Source organism: Anomalospiza imberbis, chromosome 4 (assembly GCF_031753505.1).
Source record: "Anomalospiza imberbis isolate Cuckoo-Finch-1a 21T00152 chromosome 4, ASM3175350v1, whole genome shotgun sequence".
NCBI lineage: Eukaryota > Metazoa > Chordata > Aves > Passeriformes > Viduidae > Anomalospiza > Anomalospiza imberbis.
The window spans coordinates 51,349,623-51,368,444 of NC_089684.1; the positions used below are offsets into that span (position 1 = coordinate 51,349,623).

The window sequence follows — 18,822 nt, forward strand, 5'->3', positions numbered from 1 at the left end:
CAACATTGGTCCAAATTTAAATATTTTATGTTTGTGCTCAAAACATAGCAACAGCTGTAGAAATCTGTGTCCACTCACAGATGTCTCTTTTCAAATTTGTCTGGAAATGTTTGGTTCTTTAAACCTGAAATCTGCTCCGCATGAATGCAGAATGTATGAGATTCTCTGAAAGAATTTCTCATTATTCACAAACCAACCCCCAGAGTATCTTATAAATGCATTAAATATACAGCAGTGACAGACAAGAAGAATTTAAAAGCTCTATGTTTGAAATACAATGAATACAAAAAAATCAACTGAATTTTCATGTTTTCAAATTAATCACAAAAAACTTTTAAAAATACATGGTCTGGTTTTGTTTCTTTATCTTTAGAAATCTTAAATCAAAAGCAATAGTGGATCACTCCTTGCAAAGGAGAAAGCCCAACAGACCCATTGTACTCTATATCACAGGATCAGAGAATGGTTAGGGTTGGAAGAGAGCTTGAAAATGATCCAGCTGCAACAGAAATGTATGATGCAATTATGTCACCAAATTTAAAAGGAAATTAAGACAACCCTTTAAGTCTCTCATTTCAGGCAAGGTCTTGAATGACAACTGATTTTCAGGAAAATATCTCAGAAGATTGTCAGTGGTGCCTGTAAACAGACAGGGCTCAAGTTTCAGCCACAAAAACTCATCCCAACTAAGTCTAAGAATAAAACTCTGTAACAGTATTACAAATGTTTACTAGTAAAGTCTTAATACAGCATTCAGTGACTAACCTTACCACTTACGTTATCCAAATACCTGTGACATTAGGGATTCCCATTCACTTTCTCTGGGAATCTCCAGCAAACTACACAAGCATGGGGAGAAGTAAGATGGAACTCTCTGCAACAAAGCAGATAACACCTTCCTGCTGTAGTGGGAATTTACAGCTGGTGAATCCACTTCACAGTGAATTTAAAATCCATGCAAGAATTCAATCCTTTACATGGTATCATTCTGATGCAGAGCTTCACCCAGAGATGCATTTTAAGACCAAGGTGCTCTCGAGGAAAGTTTGGTAAGTGATGTACAGTAGCAGGTGAGACCCTTGACAGTACTGAAATGTGAAAACTTTGCAGAAAGTTTTCTGTAATTTCACACATTCCTAATGTTCTATACAGAAGGGCATGACACTTATAAACCTTGTTGGAAGTTTTAATAAAGGATCAATAGCCCAATTCTTAAATATAAATTAGTGTTCATTTAAAAATTGATGAGAGACTGTCTACAAATTATAAAGCAATGCAATTCTTTGGACTTAAATGATATCAACTCATTTGCACTAGTTGGCCTTAACAAATCTCTCATGTCCACTATTTAACACCACATGTATTGAATAACTAAAGATATATACATGTGTAGGTGTCTCATGTATGTGAATTTCCCCATATACAGAGGTACATTAAAAATATTCCAGTTCTTACAATATTTCTCAAAACACATTACCATGAGCTCCCCAACTTTCGTTTTTTTGCTCATCCAGAGTTTAGCATAATGGCCACCTTATGCTCTGTGTACAATATCAATAACATACACTTTTTATCAAATCTACAGTATTTAAGATGCTTGCCCATTTGAACTTTTTCATCCTTATGGTAAATGAAAAAAACCCCAAACCAAAATGTTTGCAGGCAAATCTATGTTATTGATTGCATACAATTTCTAAAACAACTTCAGCAAGTTGGTATGTTGCTCCCGCTGATAATTGTGTAGGCTGTAACTGGAAATCTCACCACGAACCTGTCAGCTAAGCTCTGACTCTTACGCTTCTACTTCAGAAGGCTGTAGTCAACTCTGGGTTCCAGTTTGCTAAAAAGAACAAACAGCAACTCCAAAGGCCATGTAAAAGTTCAAACTCAATAGTTCAGGGAAGACAAAGGTTGCATCCATGAGAAATGACAAGAGAAAAATGACAGGGGTTTAGGTAAGAGATATGTAATTCCTGTATCAATAATAAAAACCCCAACCTACTTCCCATCCTGCTTTTTGCAGTACCTCTAGTCTTTCTTTTTGGATACTCTCACAAGAAACACAATAAACAGTAGGCTAAAAGCTGTTGATTTCTAACATGTGCTAGTTTTGATATGGTTGGAAAAGAAACTCTGAGAATCATGGCTTCTTACAATTATTTTAAGTGAAGTGGGTGGCTACACACTCAATTTTAGAGTCACTTAAACCCAAGCCAGAACATTATATGCTATTATTTAGGTAATAGCATAGAGTTTTTTAGCTAAGGACTATGCTTTAAGGAATGACCCCAGAAGCCACATTTAAAGGAAACTAAAAAAAGCTTTAATGCAAGACTTTATTTCTTGTCTTTTAAACCCTAATATTTTTTAAGTCAAGAGTGCTTTAAAACATAACCAAATATAACCCCTTAGCTATTTCCTCTCTCTTTTAAGAGAAACAGGTCAAGAGGGTATAAGAAAACCCACCAATCAACCCACCCACTTTTAAAGCACACCAAGGCTTCAGAACTTCGTCTTGAGAAACAAATAATGTAACTGCTTGGAAATCCCTTCAGCTACAAATCACCAAAAGAGCTGGACTTGACCAGACAACAGTATTACCACATGTATGAACAATGCCCAGCTCCATTCACAGGACATGTGCTAGAAACCCCATCTGCTGTCAACCTTCTGAATTCCTCAACAGAGGGAATCACTTTTCCTATGCTGCAAGACTTGCAGAAGCCTGTCCTTAGCTTCTCTTGCCCCTGTAGATGTGGGCAGTCTCAGGCTGGCTCAGTAAAATAAGGAATTTGGCTAACAGGATTATCCCTATGGCCGAGGTGGTATCTTCAGTCAGGAAAATGTCCTGAGCATTGAACTCCATTGAATTTGAAATCAACAGCAAGATCTTCTGCTCCAGATCCCAGCAGCTTCTGTAGCTCCCCACTCTGCTGGAAGAACATTTTGAATCTTTCCTCAGCTGTTCAGACTGCAGAGCATCCTCACTTGGGCTTTGCAGAATCCACAGCTCTTAAAGCAGCATCCTTCTAAACAGATCCACTGTAAGAAACTCAGCCTAGGAGAACTTATGGCTTACTCAAACTCATTAACACTCTGGACTGGGTTTTCAGATGAATGCAAAGAAACAGTATTTCAAACGGAAATTAAAATAAACAACACTGCCAGTGCAGAATTTATCAACTTCAACAGTGCTCTCTCCTAAACAGCTTTTTTGATCATTACAGATAAAACTTCAGTAAGTGTGCATATGAAAAAATAACTAAAGAGCATTAGCAATCAACAGCGGTGCTTTCTAACCATCAAATTTAATGTCAGATACTTGCAAGGTACCACACTTACTGCTTTTCCTAAATTAAACCAAAAAGGGATAAAACCTGCAAGATAAAGTTAGGGCAAAATTCAAGAAAAAACAGAATGGAAAAACCAAGAAGGTAGAATATTATTTGGGTTCTTCTATGACTTTTTTCAATTCCACCATGACATTTTTTCCACCACTTTCTTGTAATCAAACTTGAATTTAAAGCTCTCAATCATTCACTGACACTGCAAAAGGATAAATAAAATGAGATTAGAGAACAGAAATATTTAAACTTTAAAAATATGTATTGAACTGGAAAAACTGAAAGTGAAAATCATAAATAGTATAGAGCTTATGATGAAATGGTTTCTAAAACCAGCTCTGGTATCCAAGACAGGGACAGAGATATATCAGTCCCAGCTTTTACACTTTATGCACAATTTTATAAAGGACAGGTAGAACTTGGATACCTGATACTAACAATTTCAGGGCAAAGAGTAATTTTATACAGCTCATTAGCAATGTCCTCTGCCATAGGCAAGCCACAGTTCTGCATGGCATCCCAAGTGAATTCATGCATTTAGCATCCAGTTCCTGCAGATCCACTCTTGACTTGCAGCTCCTTGTGTGGCAGAAATGCAGATAGAGACACAGCTTCAAAACCACTCCCCAGTACAAGGAGCTCAGGGATATGGAAACTTGTTAGCACAACATTTTCATATTGCTGCCATCAGTTCCCTCAAAAATACAAAAATGAGCAGCAGAAACATTAATGCATCCTGGGGTCAAGGAGAATCCCACAGAAATTCCATATCCAGGTGTGGTAGTCAACGCTGAAAAAAGCTAATGAAAGTATTAGGAAAAAGATAGCTTTCTCTTTATTTTTTACCTTCAATACAGCTGTAAGTATGAGGAAATCCTCTCTTTTTTCCTCCAATCTAATTGTGGTTTTACAATGTATCTTTAGACATGGACAAAAATGCTGCAAAAACTGCAGTTACTATAGTGATTTTAATTACACATAATCTGAAAACTCCCAAACATGCCATTCTGAGGGTTTTACTGGAGGAAGAAAACCCTAATCTGTAAAATAAAACCTAATTTCTGAAAGCTAGTAATTTTCTTCTATTACTAGCACAGGGAACACCAAGTGACATTCAACAGCAGATTTTTGACACATCACTAAAATGAAAATGATTATAATTGTGGCCAAATTACTAAAAATGAAAATTGCAACTGAGCTATGTAGAAACAAGAACACAAGCCCATTATGATCACTTTGTGTCAGTCTCCAGCCATATGGTATGTTTGATATGCCACTTGGAAAACAGCCCCCAAATGGCAAATTTGGAGTGCCTACCAATTCTGCCAGAACAGTCTTATTGCCTCTGCCACTGATGCTAGCCAGCCTAAAACACTGTCCTATTTTACTTGATTTACACAGATAGAAATATATTCTATATATTTATTCTATATATTTACTTCCACTACATTGAACATTTTAACACCTCTAAAATATGAAGTTTATCATTTTAATAGGGAAAGACCAAAAACTTGCAACAACTGAATTTTTACCTTCCCACTGTAAGAAGCACTTGTTAACATTAGCTGCCTGGGTTATTCCTGGAAAAAATAAAATCTGCATCCAGTTACTTGTTACTAAAGACAAAGACATGCATAAAATATAAAATACCCTGCAGAATGTCCTAGAAAGGAACACTATAACTTCAAAAATGCTGCACTGTTTGGAGATTTAATTTTTTTTGTCTTGCAGGGTGAAGAACAAGATAGGCATGAAACACATCAAGAAGAATCCTGGCGGTGAAAACCCAGAGACATCTGCTTCAGTCACATATGTCTCACCGACTAAAATCAGAAGCAAAAGCTGACAGACCTCATCAACGCTGACTTTTTGTTTTGCTGGTATTGCTCAGCTGGTTGTTGGGGCAAGGGATTTAGCAGCTGAACAAAAAGACTCTATACAGCAACCTATTTATGACTGCACTAATACTGCCCTCACACTGCTTGAGTGACAGAGCTGTGCAAAACAGCACAGACTCTCACTGCCTAAGAGACACACAAACACTTTGCTGCTCAAAATCATTAGGCAGGAATAGCATCTATAGTGGAAGTGATTCAGATTTGCTCAAGGTATAAAACCCCTTTCTCTTCCCAGAACTCTGCTCACCCAGCTCTTTATTTCCAGGACTCCAGTACAGTACATGTAAAGCCATTACTAACAGCCTTTTTCTGGTTGTGAGCAATCTCTCCATAAAGAGCAGCTCTACAGAAAAAAAGGAGACAGAAAATCTACACTAATGCACTGTTCAGACCAAAAATGACAGTAATAAACATTAATGCAGAATGAATCTGTCGTTTTGCATAGCTTCAATGTAACCTGACCACGTTAACAAAGGTAAAAGTGCAAGACAGAAGAAATGGAGAGAGAGCTGATCAGGTAGACTGGTCAGTCAGTTAAAGAGCATTGTTAATGTATTTGCTGTCCTCCATGTTATGATCTACAAGATCCCCAGAGTAGCTGTGGTCTCTGTTAAAACCTGCAGGCATGTAATTTGTGCTGTGGCTTTCATAGCTTAAGCTCTGGACCATGAGATGAAAGAACTTAATACTCCTACTATAATTCACAGTCCTGGAGAATAACCAAGTTCTTTTTCCTTCTTGAATCCTTTTCAAGGCACTGAGTTCTATTGAGGAGAAAGCACTGTATAAAACCTGCTTCTGTAAGAAACTGTCCACCCACGTGAATTTTGCGTGGTCTGAGATATGGGCAAGGAAGTGGCTCAGAGCTCACACTGAGAGTGCTGCTCAATGGTCTGTACTTGGGCTGGCAGCCTGCCACGAGTGGGAATCCCCAGGGATGGACATTGGGCCTCACTTGTTCAGCATCACCAACACAATCTGGATGACAAGATTGTGAGCAGTACTGCCAGGTTTGCTGGTGACACCACACTGGGTGGTGAGGTGGACACGTCAGCAGGGAAAGCCATCCCACAGACCGGGACAGGCTGGAACAGGGAGCTGCCAAGAGGAGTGTGGAGTTTAACAGAGACGAGTGCAATGTCCTGCAGCAGTGATGACACCGAAGAGCCTGGCACAGGCTGGGATCCTTGGCTGGGGGGGACCTGGGGGTCCCGGTGCATAATGAGAGCTGAACAGGGGTCAGCAGTGAAGCTCTGCAGCAATGAAAGCAAACCAGATGCTGGCATCACCCACAGGGGCACCACTAGCAGAGATGAGAGATGTGACCTTCCCAAACTACCAAGAGCTTGTCAGGCCACATCTGGAGTACTCCTGTGTCCAGCTGTGGTCTCCACAGTTCAAAAAAAGGAACAGATGGAGTGGAGAGCATCCAAAGGAGGGCCATGAAGATGATGGAGAACCAGTCCTAGGAGGAGAGACTGAAGGAATTCAGTATTTTATTCCCTGAAGAAGGCTCCAGGGGACCTCATCACTGTGCATAAGAGGGGCTGTAAAAAGAGCACGGAGGCTGACTCTCCACAAGGAGCCACATGGAGGGGACAAGTTGTACCAGGGGAGGTTTCATCTTGATATAACAAATATTTTACCCTAGGAATGATCAATGTCTGCCCACAGATACACAAATACAGATATTCTAACTGAAATAGGCAGATAAATATCCCACTCTAGTTGCTGGCAGAGTCTTGCTGTTTTGGCATAAACTTGAGTCACAATTCATTGCAGATACTGCCTTTTACAGAATCTAAACAATGTGCTAAAACTTCACCACCAATTTTTGTAAATGCCTAAAATAGTAGAAAAATATACCAAAAACCACCAGTAGTTAGGCTGCAATGACATATCTCAAAAATCCCCAACCTGTTGACTAGGGAAAGTATCAAGTGTAGCACTAACATTAGTTTTAAGAATTATTACTTTTATTTGAAGTTCGTATTTATTGGCTCTTTATAACCTTAAAATAAAGAAGTAGAGTTTACCATGTGAAGTTTACTCTAGGCAGACAAACACTCAAATACAGATTCATCAGTATTTCTTTCTCCCTGGCACTCTTACAACAAAAATCCAATGAGACTTGAAATCAACAAATTGTAACTAACCTGTGCTTCTGTTGTCTCACTTATTTTTTCGTATTATTCCCAAATCAACCTTTTTCTTGTATTTTCTAGCCCCAGTCTTTCAGAGAACTTAGGTCCAAACTTTGAGCATATCCTATTATTCTTTGCTGAGAAAGCCGACTACTGGTATGGGCATCTCAAGTAGGAATACTGCTTAATGAACATTTTGTAAAAAATTATCTTCTGAACTGGGCTGAACATTTAACTTCTTGACCACCAGACCTCAGAGACTAGAAAGAGGAACATTTTACATAGATCAGGTACCAATGAAATCAAATTTTCCTTAGCAAAACGATTTGAGAACCCAAACCACTGGTTCGAATAGTGCTTTGGGATCCAAAGAGTTGGAATTTTCTCCCTGGTTCTCCATTGGGAAAACAATATATCTACATTTATATAGAATTCCATATATTCAGTACTTTGTTGTTTCAAATCAATTCCATCTGTGCTATTTAATACATTATTAGTTCAACTTTACTACTGCAGTTAAACTGGTTTTGCTATCACAGCTAAATTTTCTGAAGATATTCCCAAAACATGCTGCAATCTGACAACATGGCAGTACTGATTATTTAATAGCACAAAGGAATTGTTTATGTTTCAAAGGAGGATGAACGACCTCATAAACCTATTTCAAGAATTCAAGAATTCTATCTTTAGCCAATTATTTTTCAGATAAAATTGCAAATGTTACATTTAATGCCTAATTGTTGTTAAGTGTAAACATCAAGAAATTAGATACATTAAAATTGCATATTTCAGATGAAAAAGAAACAAACTCCCAAATTAGGTATTATTTTGGATATGCATATGGCATAATGGAAAACTTAGTTATTTCAGAAAAGAACATTTGCAAGAAACATGTTTGTTGCAGTAAACAAATAATACAACTCTAAAGAAGCTGTTTAATGGCCAAATAAAACTCTCTAAAGAGAGAACAGAGGAGAAACGAAAAATAACATATTCTAAAAAATTATACAAACAGATGCACTGAATACTGCATTTCTATGCACAAAGATCTAGGAACATACTACTGTGAAGCAGTTGGACTTAAGAGTTGCGTTTTTTCTTTTATTTCATTAAAATGAGTCATTAAAAGAAGTTTTAGCTCTTTTTAAACTAAGTCCTTCAGAAGGGGAAACTCCTGTCATTATAGTCAAGCAGGCACTTCACTGGTTTGTTTTACTGGACCACAAACTACAATAGCAACATGTCTGGCAATATCCATCTGATTGCAGGAAAATAGACTACTTAGATTTCATCAAGTCACCCAGGGATGATGCAGTGCTGTTTTCCACTGGACAAGAGCACAAAGGCACATGTACAAATACTGCCTTAAAAATCAAACTTTCTTTCACCTACTCGTGTGGCAACTGCAACCCTAACACACAAAGGCAGTCCAGTAAGGCCTTCCAAAGTGGTGCTGCATCTAATCAAGACCTATTCTCACTGCTCCAGTAATTCCTGAAGGGTCACTGAGGCTACATCTACCATCCATTCAGACAGCCCTGTGTGAAACAGTCTTCAATGTATACAGTACTTGGAACAGGGCAACTGCTGCATGCAGGTAAATGGGGTTTTGTTTGAAGAACAGTCAAAAGGAAATGTATTTCAAAATTAAAACAATGAATAACAGTTTTTGTGGTGTCTTTCTGCCCTTATTTTAAAAATACAAAACTCTCAAAAATTGAACTTAAAGACAGGTACATCCTAAAAAACTCCAATTGTTATTTGTAGTATTGCATCTATCACTATTAGAAAAGTCATCTCTTCTCCTCTTTTTATCCCCAAACCTACATGAAATTTGAAATTCCTGAAGCTCAAATGAAGTTCTGGGGAGAGAAAAACAGATGAAAAAGAGAGGACAAGAAGCAGTGGAGGACGACCTACATCAGCTGAAGTAGTGGTATTTAAGTATGTCTGTACCAGATCAAAAGTGTTATTGCATACAGCGTATGCAATACATCTCATACATGTATGTTATGCAAACAGTGAAAAATGCAAAGATCTCATTTTTAAGTTTTAGTTACATTTTTCTGCCCTAACCTTAATTGCATTATCACTCTCATTTAAGCGCTTTCAGTAAAACTAAAGTTAAAACTCCCATGCAGTTTCAGAAGATGAGAATATAAAACAGTATTGCTAAGAACACCAAGGTCATGATTTCAATCCCTGTGTGGGCCATTCACTTAAAAACTGAGCCCCACGACGTCTGTGGGGCCCTTCCAACCCAGAATATTCTGTGAAGTCAGAAGCAGTTCTTCACTGTATTCTTACCAGTGTTGGTTAGCAACAGGGTGTAAGTTAAACTGTTAACTGGAACATCTTTTATTTTACAAGGCAAAACAAAATGGAAAAGACATTTTTTTAGAAAGCTAAGGGCTGGCTAAGAAAAACATTTGTAACTTGTCAAGCTACAATCTGAGGTGTCTTCTAAGAACTGCTATATGGATAAATAAAAGTGAGATCATGGACATATGTAAGTGATTCCTGCATGCATTAAAAACTTTTCCATAAATAGTTGCCTCATTTGTCACAGCACTGAAGAAAGCTGGCAGGTTAAAAAAAAAAAAAAAACCAAAAACACCAAAAAGCACCTGTTGTTCAAAAGGAAGAATACTCAGAAGTGTTGCTGTCACTTGATTAATTCAATGAAAATTTTTAACCAAGCAAAACTCAATACCATTCGTCAAATCTGACTGCAAAGTGATGTTATTACCTCAGAGCGTATATGCTGGAGAGACTACATGTAGTGACAGAAACACTCTCATAGTCACTGCTGGAGATGGAGCTGAGGGGGGAATCACGTAAGCCATCCTGAGAACTGGAAAAACATATGGAAACAAAATGAACTGCTGAAGCGAGCAAAGGCAAAAACAGAGCATCGCGAGAAGTCACGGCTTGTCATGGGTTATTCAGAAAAAAGAATAAACTGGCAGTTGCATTTGTTTGCTTTTCAGAAGATCATACAAACCTATTCTGTTTTCTTCCCAAAAGGACAGGCAATTCAGCAAAGTCAGTGGGCACACATCTTACAATAATCTCCAATTTAATTCATGCCATACAGTTAAAATATTCAGGAAATAACTGCAAGTCTTACATTTTTATTGCAGATAGAGGGAACAGCTTGCCCATGCTGCTAAGTGTGGTATAACCTTAAACTGAAGACATAACAAAACTGAAAGTTCATGAAGTCATCTTGGGTTTCAAGCCAAGGCACAGTAATCCATACGCTTCAAAAACTTCTGAATATTGTGACAAGTCTGACCTACGTTGGCTCCCCACTGGAAGGAAAAGGTCTGTTAGAAAACAGAACTTTGGCACTTGGGTGATGGAGCTGAATACATTCACCCCTAAGTTTGCTCAGTCCCTCTAAGTGCCATATATGTACCACAAATTTTGTGCTTTGAGCCAACAGATATCCAGGAAGGGGCAGTCCCATGGCAAAGCACTGACACTTTGCTAGCAGAAATCCACAAGCTACTGAGTAAAAGGATATGACTAATTTAAATGAATGGTAGACAACTTGTCTCTGGCATCCCTGAACTAATGAAAAGCCTCTAAATAACACATCCCTTCAGATCTTACATCATATTATCAACATAAACTAGGATTAGAGGAGTAAAAACAGTTTCATAAGCACTTATAAAACTATCTTGTAAAGACCAATTTCTTGTTTGACTAGCAATTTACTGCTCAGCTACTGGAAATTCCACAAGCTGAGAAAAAAATTAAATTATATGAGATAAGAAAATAAGTAATCTTGAGCACAGATATCAAAGTGGTATTGGCTCTAGGCAGTGTAGAAGATTCACTCAAGCCAGCTGAACTCAAATGTTCAGTCAACAAATCTTTGGACAATACAAAGACAAACTTAAGAAACATCTCCAGTCAAAAGAGAGGTAGTTTTATTTTTATATATACATATATATATACATATATATACATATATATATATATATATATATATATACACACATTATATATAGAGTCGGGGTTATTTTATTTCACCTTCTCCACCATTATGAGCAGATTTTTAAATGTTCTTTTGCTTTTTAGATATATGCAAGCCAGTTATGTTTCAAACCCTTTTTTTTTCTACCAAATTTACTATTACAGCTATATTTTCAGCTAGAAGTCTGGAAGAACGCTTAAGGGGAATTCTTCAAAGCAGTGTATGGAAGGTATGTGCTCTAATCTCACTAAGAAATAATAGGATTTGTTTGCATACCTCCCACTAATCACTTAGAAAATGTACCCCTTCATGTTTCTCATTTCTGACTGCCAATCGGAAAATAAATCCCAAGTGTACCATGCTTTAGTTGAAAGGAGAGACTTCACTACTGGAAAATAATTTTATCAGACTTGAACAAAAATCTATTTAACTTTCATTCGTTTTATGTAATTTCCCTTGCTAATTCTGCTCATTATGAAGAGATATATGCATTTAAACAAAGGCTTACTCTTTTATAGCTCATAACCTTTAACCATCCAATCTTACAATATGGTCATGCCACTAAAATGTAATTTTACTGTCTGTTTTACAGCAGCTGAATGATATTAAAAAAACCATTAGCACACAATTTCACACCATGATTAGGCAGGTGTGGTGGTGTGCTCGCCCCCCCCTTTTCTTTTTAAACAAAAGCAAGAAATGGCAGTCTCAATGTCTGTACCCAAATTGGGCTCTGGGGAGACAGCTAACACCACAGGAGCCAAGGGCCATAAATCTTGCACAGCAGCTGAGGGCTACTTGAGCACCCACCAGCCAAAGTACAATGGGTATGCAAATATGACTATAAGTCACTCATCTTAGCCCAAAAATAGTGGACAGTCCAGGGCTTGTTGAGCTCTCCTGTGTGGCAGCAGGCTGCATGCCAGGATCTCCCCTGTAGGGATGCCTCTCATGATTATTCCTCAAGGCTGAGTGATCCTTATCACACCAGATACTGAGTAAGTGAAATTGGGAATAAGCATGCTGGAATGTTAAAATATTAGCTGTGTGACAAAAAGATTGACTGCACATACATAAATAATCCTTTAGACATAAACCATTCATCAGGTCTGGGACTAAGTCTGGATCCAGCTGCAGCCACACTCCTCTCTGAACCTCAAGACTCAGTGAAAGGGTCTCCCTGGCAGCTTTGTTTGACCCTGTTCTCCACGCACTAAATACTGAAGTGTACCTTGTCAGTGAACCTTGTTAAACTGCTCTTACACTTACCATGGAATTTTGTTAACTCATTGTCTTACAGCAAATACATAACTGCTTCTCTCTTGCAAGTGAAGCACATCACTCTTTTGTTCTAAATAAACAAATCTTTGAATAGCAGAACCAGGAAACAAGAACAAGTAGCAAACTCAACATCTTCTTTTATGCTATCCCACCTCTCCACCATTTCCAGATTTTTCCAGTGTAAAACTCCTGCCAGCCGATTTGGGTAGTAATATTTTTTTCTGAAAGATGTCAGGTTTGCTGTCCTTCAGTGCTTTCTGTGAAGCTCTGCCTGCTCTATTTGCAGTCCAATCAAAATATCTCAGGTATTTAAGCATTTAAATTCAGTTTGCTTAGGTTCTAGTTTTCTACTTTCTTGTTTTGTTTTAAAGAACTTAAGATTTTAAGTTCTTACACAGAGCTCAAAGGGCTCACATTTTTCCCAAGAATTCAAAAGTTCACAGATGTTTTTGGGGAGTTAAATACTCTAGGCTAAAACATAAACCAAACCAATCACCACCCTAAAGTACCACCTCTCTGCTAAGAGCAGATACTATTTACTGCCAACATTGTCCCAAGTCATGAAATCCCTTTCTATCATCAGCTACCTACCTATGTGGAATGCACATTCTGAGAAAGGAGGCAAAACAGTAAAGCACCTTCCCGATAAGTAAACCCAGTGAGCATCACGAACATGGCCACCACCAGCTGGCATTACCAACTATCTCAATGCTCTCTTTACGTTCATTTTCACAGATGTCTTCTGGACAGGCAATAAGCCTCACCTCATCTCTTATGCATACTTCTTTGCCTCTCATTTCAATCTTCTCTCACTCCATACCAGCTCCAATCAGCACAACTCCTTCTCACCAGTTCCACCATATCACCGCTTTTTAAGCCTTGTCTTAACCCAGTTTGCCATTCTAAACTGCTTTAGAAATGCCTTCATTTCCCACTTCTCCATTTTTCTCTTGGGACACAAACCTGACCATGCTGAACCATCTGCTGACTTCAGGATTAGATATCCATCCAGTCAGTCATCATTTAGCAATGCAAATTGCTTGAGCACACTTGACACAAACCACACTCACAGACATTTGTTTGTTGTAATAAACTATGTGTAGTTTAGGCAATTACAACATGGAAACATTTTTCTCATTCCTCTGTATCCATACAGACTGAATCATTGTACTGGAAACAGTATTTATGATTAACAGTGTTTAGTACTGATTCATATTCAGGCTGTAACTCTTCACATAAGAAGTTCTGTGTTTGTTTAGTACCAAGAAATGGGAACCCAATAATGGCAACTCTGTTTTATACTAAGTGTTATACTAACTAGCTTTAAAAAAAACCCTTAATAATCACTGTTTTCCCTCTCAGTACACACAGTCTCAGGATAACTGTAGAGTTTTCTTCTTATTAATGTCTGCCTGAAGATCCTCTCTGCTTTTCTAAGGTGCTGGTAGATCCTGAGGTGAATTGACCTGGTTTTCCCATCTCAAGATTCCCATTATCAGCTGATGATAGCTCAGCACACACATTCATTAGTAAAATTATAAGAAAATCCATGCATAAAGCCACATTCTGCAGCCAAGAGCTGCTAACCCTTCCTTCCCACATCAGCCCACAGGTGCCCTGAGCTTCACCACGTCATGCTCATTTGCAATAATGTTGTTTTGGATTGGGATTCATAGGACTGCCCAAACTGCGGAATGTGCAAAAGCTTCTTTCATTTGTAGGTCTTAAATGCCTACAGTGCTGTTTTAAAAATTACATTCCAGCACTGGAAAAAACCACTATCCATGCTCATCAAAACATAATTCTTCAGCACTTCTGATAAAATTCCAGAATAAAGATTTGAGGCAAAGTGACACGGGGTGATATGGCTGCCTCTTTTCATGGAATGTACTGAAAGCTGTAGGCCATTTTTTTGTAACTATTCTAAAAAGAAAAAAAAAAACCAACAAACTGAAAGCCACCTTTATTTCATCCATGTTTTTTTCTACTGGAATGTGTTTCTAGCCTCTTACATTTAATTAAACCTCTGTTTCAGGGGACAGTTTCTTCATGAATGCTACTGACTGAACACAATTACATTTCATATTACAATAGTTAATTGGCACAAGTATTGTTTGACTGGCTCACTACATGAGGGCTGACTAAAGCCTCATGTGACACACCAAATCCACTCAAAAATTATCTTTTAAACCTTTTTAACCTGTTATTTCAGGAATCCCTACACTGAAAGCTAATATGGTTCCCTGTTTCAATTGATATTTGGATCTAGTAAAAGGGAAGTGGTACAAAACAGTGGCACCAAAGCAAAGTTGTTTTATAGGATACTGCACAAAATCAGTGTTCAACAGGCAAGGTAAAACACTGCCATTTCAAATTTGAGACCTGTTATTAAAAAGAAGAGGAGGAGGGACTGAAAAAATTCATTTATACTGAATCTGAATTTGGCTAGCTGCACAAAGGCAATAAACAGAATACTAGAAGGGAAACAAAGAACTTCAATCAACAGCCAGATGAAGAATTGCTTAAGGGAAGTTTTGCAGTTTAAAGGCTGATGTTTGATTCCCAATCAAGTACTATTTGCTTTTTGCTGATGAGAATTTTTTGTTCTCTTGAACAGCTAGTTAAAAGACTAATCAGTACAAGACAATAAATAGACAAATTTTTGTTTATGTGAACTTGCACAACTGTCCATTAATTTTTAATGGAAAAGGCAACATTTTCATGTAAAAATATACACAATTTTCTTAAATCTTACTGTGAAGGGAGTATTATAGGAAAGTATGAAATTAAGACATTTAAGCAAGTTAATTTGCATTTCAATATCAATTAGTTTAGTTTTGATAAAGGAATACTTGTAGAAAAGCTGGAAACTCAGAGAAGCTAGAAAGGTATTTTGTGTAAATTTGGTTTTGGGTTTTTTAGCAAATATTAGCCATCCCCTAAATACAAATGGCTGAATGGCTGTTTTCCATGCATTTATAAAGGTGGAATGACTTAACATTGCTGTGCTGAAAATGTGCACGTCACATGTTGTTAAGGAGTGAACAAAATAAAGTACAGACCAAAAAAAAAAAAAAAATCAAAATTAGACACCAACTGTCTGAAACAGGTGTTAATTTTTTTACAAAGTTATTCTAATATGCTGAGGAAATACAATTTTTAATATTTCAATATAGACTATTGTAATATATAAATATTGTACAATATATACAACTTAGGATTAAGGATTGAAAGACTAAGAAAAGAGACATCTGGAATACCAAGCTCAAGAATAAATTATTCCCCTAATTCTAGAGTTGCAATATAGATCAACAAATAGCAAAACATGCTTTTCCAAGTATGCCTCATTCTTCCTCTTTACACTGCAAAAGCATATGGCAAAATATTCTAATTTTTAGCCCCCACAAGTAAATGCAAACATTGCCAGCATCCAACACGTGATGGACACAGCTAGAGCTTGCAGGAAGGGTGAAGGTAAGAAATTCTCTCTACCAACTGCAGCTCCTTTTGCCAACTGTCAGGTGCACTGCAAAAGGCTTCATCAAGAATACATTCAAACAGATCGAGGAAAATGCAAAAAAAAGTTGTAAAACTTAAGCTAGACATTTTAAACAGACCTGCAGTGGAAAAGCGAAAAACTACACTTAATAATCCTTTTTTTTTTAATATCAGAACTGTTTTGAGGTCAGTATGTAGATAAACAAATATGCAACAGAACCAGGTATTTAAGAGTACAACATGGAAATGCCAGCATTGTACGACAATATCAAACAAACTGCCAAACTTCATAAAGCATTGCAGGTTTACATGGACTCCTCCGCTCCAGAAAGAACAGAAACACAAATATTTACTAAACACCAAAAAAAATTATCATCCCTCTTTGTAGTTTTCTTTCTTCTGTGAAAGAGTACAAAGAATTTTATGTTTAAATGAACATTAAAAAAAATCTGTATAAGTTTGCTTCCAACTGAAAAAACAAGGAATACTAGATAGAGACTTAAAGATTGGTTTTGGGGTTAACTTATGTTCTTTTGTACCCCAAAACCCCAAATGCTGGGTTTTTTGTAGTTTTATCATCTTATGTTCTATTCTTACATGGCTTTCCTCCTTTAACTGTTTGTTTTGCTACATGACAGCCTTTATTTATCACCTTGTCCCTTCAGCAAATCAGACACTGCATCTTTGCTAGTGCTTTTCTCATATCTGCATCTCATTAGCACTGCTGCCCAAGACTTGTGTGCTGTTGGTGTTTTTTGTCTTTGAGATACAAGCAAATAACAAAGAAAGACATAACATCAGCTAAGAATTAAAAAGCCAAGGAGTAGAGACCTGTCAAGAGCCAGTGATGGTCTGTGATGGTGTGACTCCATCAGCAGACAAGGGAAGGGCTATGGGATGTCGTGTAACTGCACTTCTCTAAAGCCTTTGACACCGTGCCCCAGAACATCCTGGTACGTAAACTGGACAGAGATGGACTCAGTCATGGACTGCTATACATGGATAAGAAAGTGGCTGGATGGTCAGATCCAGAGGGCAGTGGGCACTGGCTCTGGACATCAGTGGCAAGTGGTTGTCCCTCCAGGGTACCTGCTGGGACCAGAATTACTTAATATCTTCATTAATGACACAGATGAAGGGATTGAGTGCACCCTCAGCACATCTGCAGGTGATACCAAGCTGGGTGGTGCAGCTGACACACATGAGGGACAGGACTCCATCCACAGGGACCTGGACAAGCTCGAGAAGTGGCCCATGGGAATCTCATGAGCTGTAACAAGACCAAGTGCTGGTGCTGCACCTCCCAGTGACAACACAGGCTGGGGATGAACAGATCCAGAGCGGCCCTGAGAAGGACTTGGGGGTGCTGTGGGCGAGAGGCTGGACACGACCCAGCCATGGGCACTCACAGCCCAGAAACCTCCCTGTCCTGGGATCATCCAAAGCACCGTGGGCAGCAGGTGAGGGAGGGGATTCTGCCCCTCTGCCCCACTCAGGTGAGACCCCACCTGCAGCACTGCATTCAGCTCTGGGACCCCATCGCAGGAAGGACAGGGACCTGTTGGAGCAAGTCCAGAGGAGGCCACCAAGAGGGATGGAGCACCTCTCCTAAGAGGAAAGGCTGAGAGAACTGGGCTTCTTCAGCCTGGACAAGAGAAGGCTTCAGAGTGACCTAACTGTGGTCTTCCAGTAACAGAAGAGAGCCCACAAAAAGGATGGAGACTTTTTACAAGAGCAGGGAGTGACAGGATGAGGAGGGGTGGCTTCAAACTGAAGGAGGGTAGGTTTTGATCAGATAGAAAGAAATTCTTTACTGTGAGGTGGTGAGGCCCTGGCACAGGTTGTCCATTCCTGGAAGTGTTCAAGGACAGTTTGGATGGGGCTTTGAGCAACCTGGTCTAGTGGGAGGTGTCCCTGTCCATGGCAGCAATTTGGAACAAGATGATCTTTAAGGTCCCTTCCAACCCAAACCATTCCATGATTCTATGAAATCTTTAGTAAAAGAGTGTTTAATCTGTATTTTAAACTCCATTGAATTTTGAGGCTAGACAGAGAAGCCTGAAATACCAGCTATTTCAGATACAAGGATTATTATGGTAAACCCATCTGGATCACAGAGATTATACCTATAATGTCACATTGTGTAGTAAAATAATTTAGACTTACTAAAGCAAACAGTTTGTATCACAACACACACATTTGAGAGCTGCTTTATACAGAAAAGGGAATGAAAATTTTCTTCTACTTGGTGACTTACAGTAACTAGAAAGTAAATACATTTATCAACTTGATAAATGAGCCTATCCTGCAGCTATTCCATGTGCATGAGATTGCTTATTGTTCTAGCTAATGGGTCCAGCATTCTGAAAATAATCTACTGTCTCCAACATTTCCCCTATGGTTAAGTTTGCATTCACAAGCATGTAATAGGGAGCAGTCACAGAAGCCTAATGTGATCTGCCAATTTAAAAATACCATCAAAAAGCAGTGATTAGTCATTGCCCAGGCAGCATGATTAAGGAAAGGTCCACAAAGTTCTGTTTTGTAACTGAATTATCTCTTTTCCTGATAACATGGCTAGTGATTCAGAGGCAAGACCCAAATCTTATATAGACACATTTAAGGAAAAAACAGGATCTGTACATATATAACTTTTTAATCTAGTTCTCAGT

General features: G+C 38.3%; 1 protein-coding gene across 1 annotated transcript in view; it reads right to left on the bottom strand.

The window, feature by feature from the left end:
- The window catches only part of ZFYVE28 (zinc finger FYVE-type containing 28), a 146,420-nt gene that overhangs the window by 20,869 nt on the left and 106,729 nt on the right, over positions 1-18,822 (bottom strand). Inside the window, exon 9 of the mRNA XM_068188510.1 lies at positions 10,136-10,240. Within this exon, the coding sequence (XP_068044611.1) occupies positions 10,136-10,240 (105 nt within the window). The remainder of the gene's footprint in view (positions 1-10,135; positions 10,241-18,822) is intronic.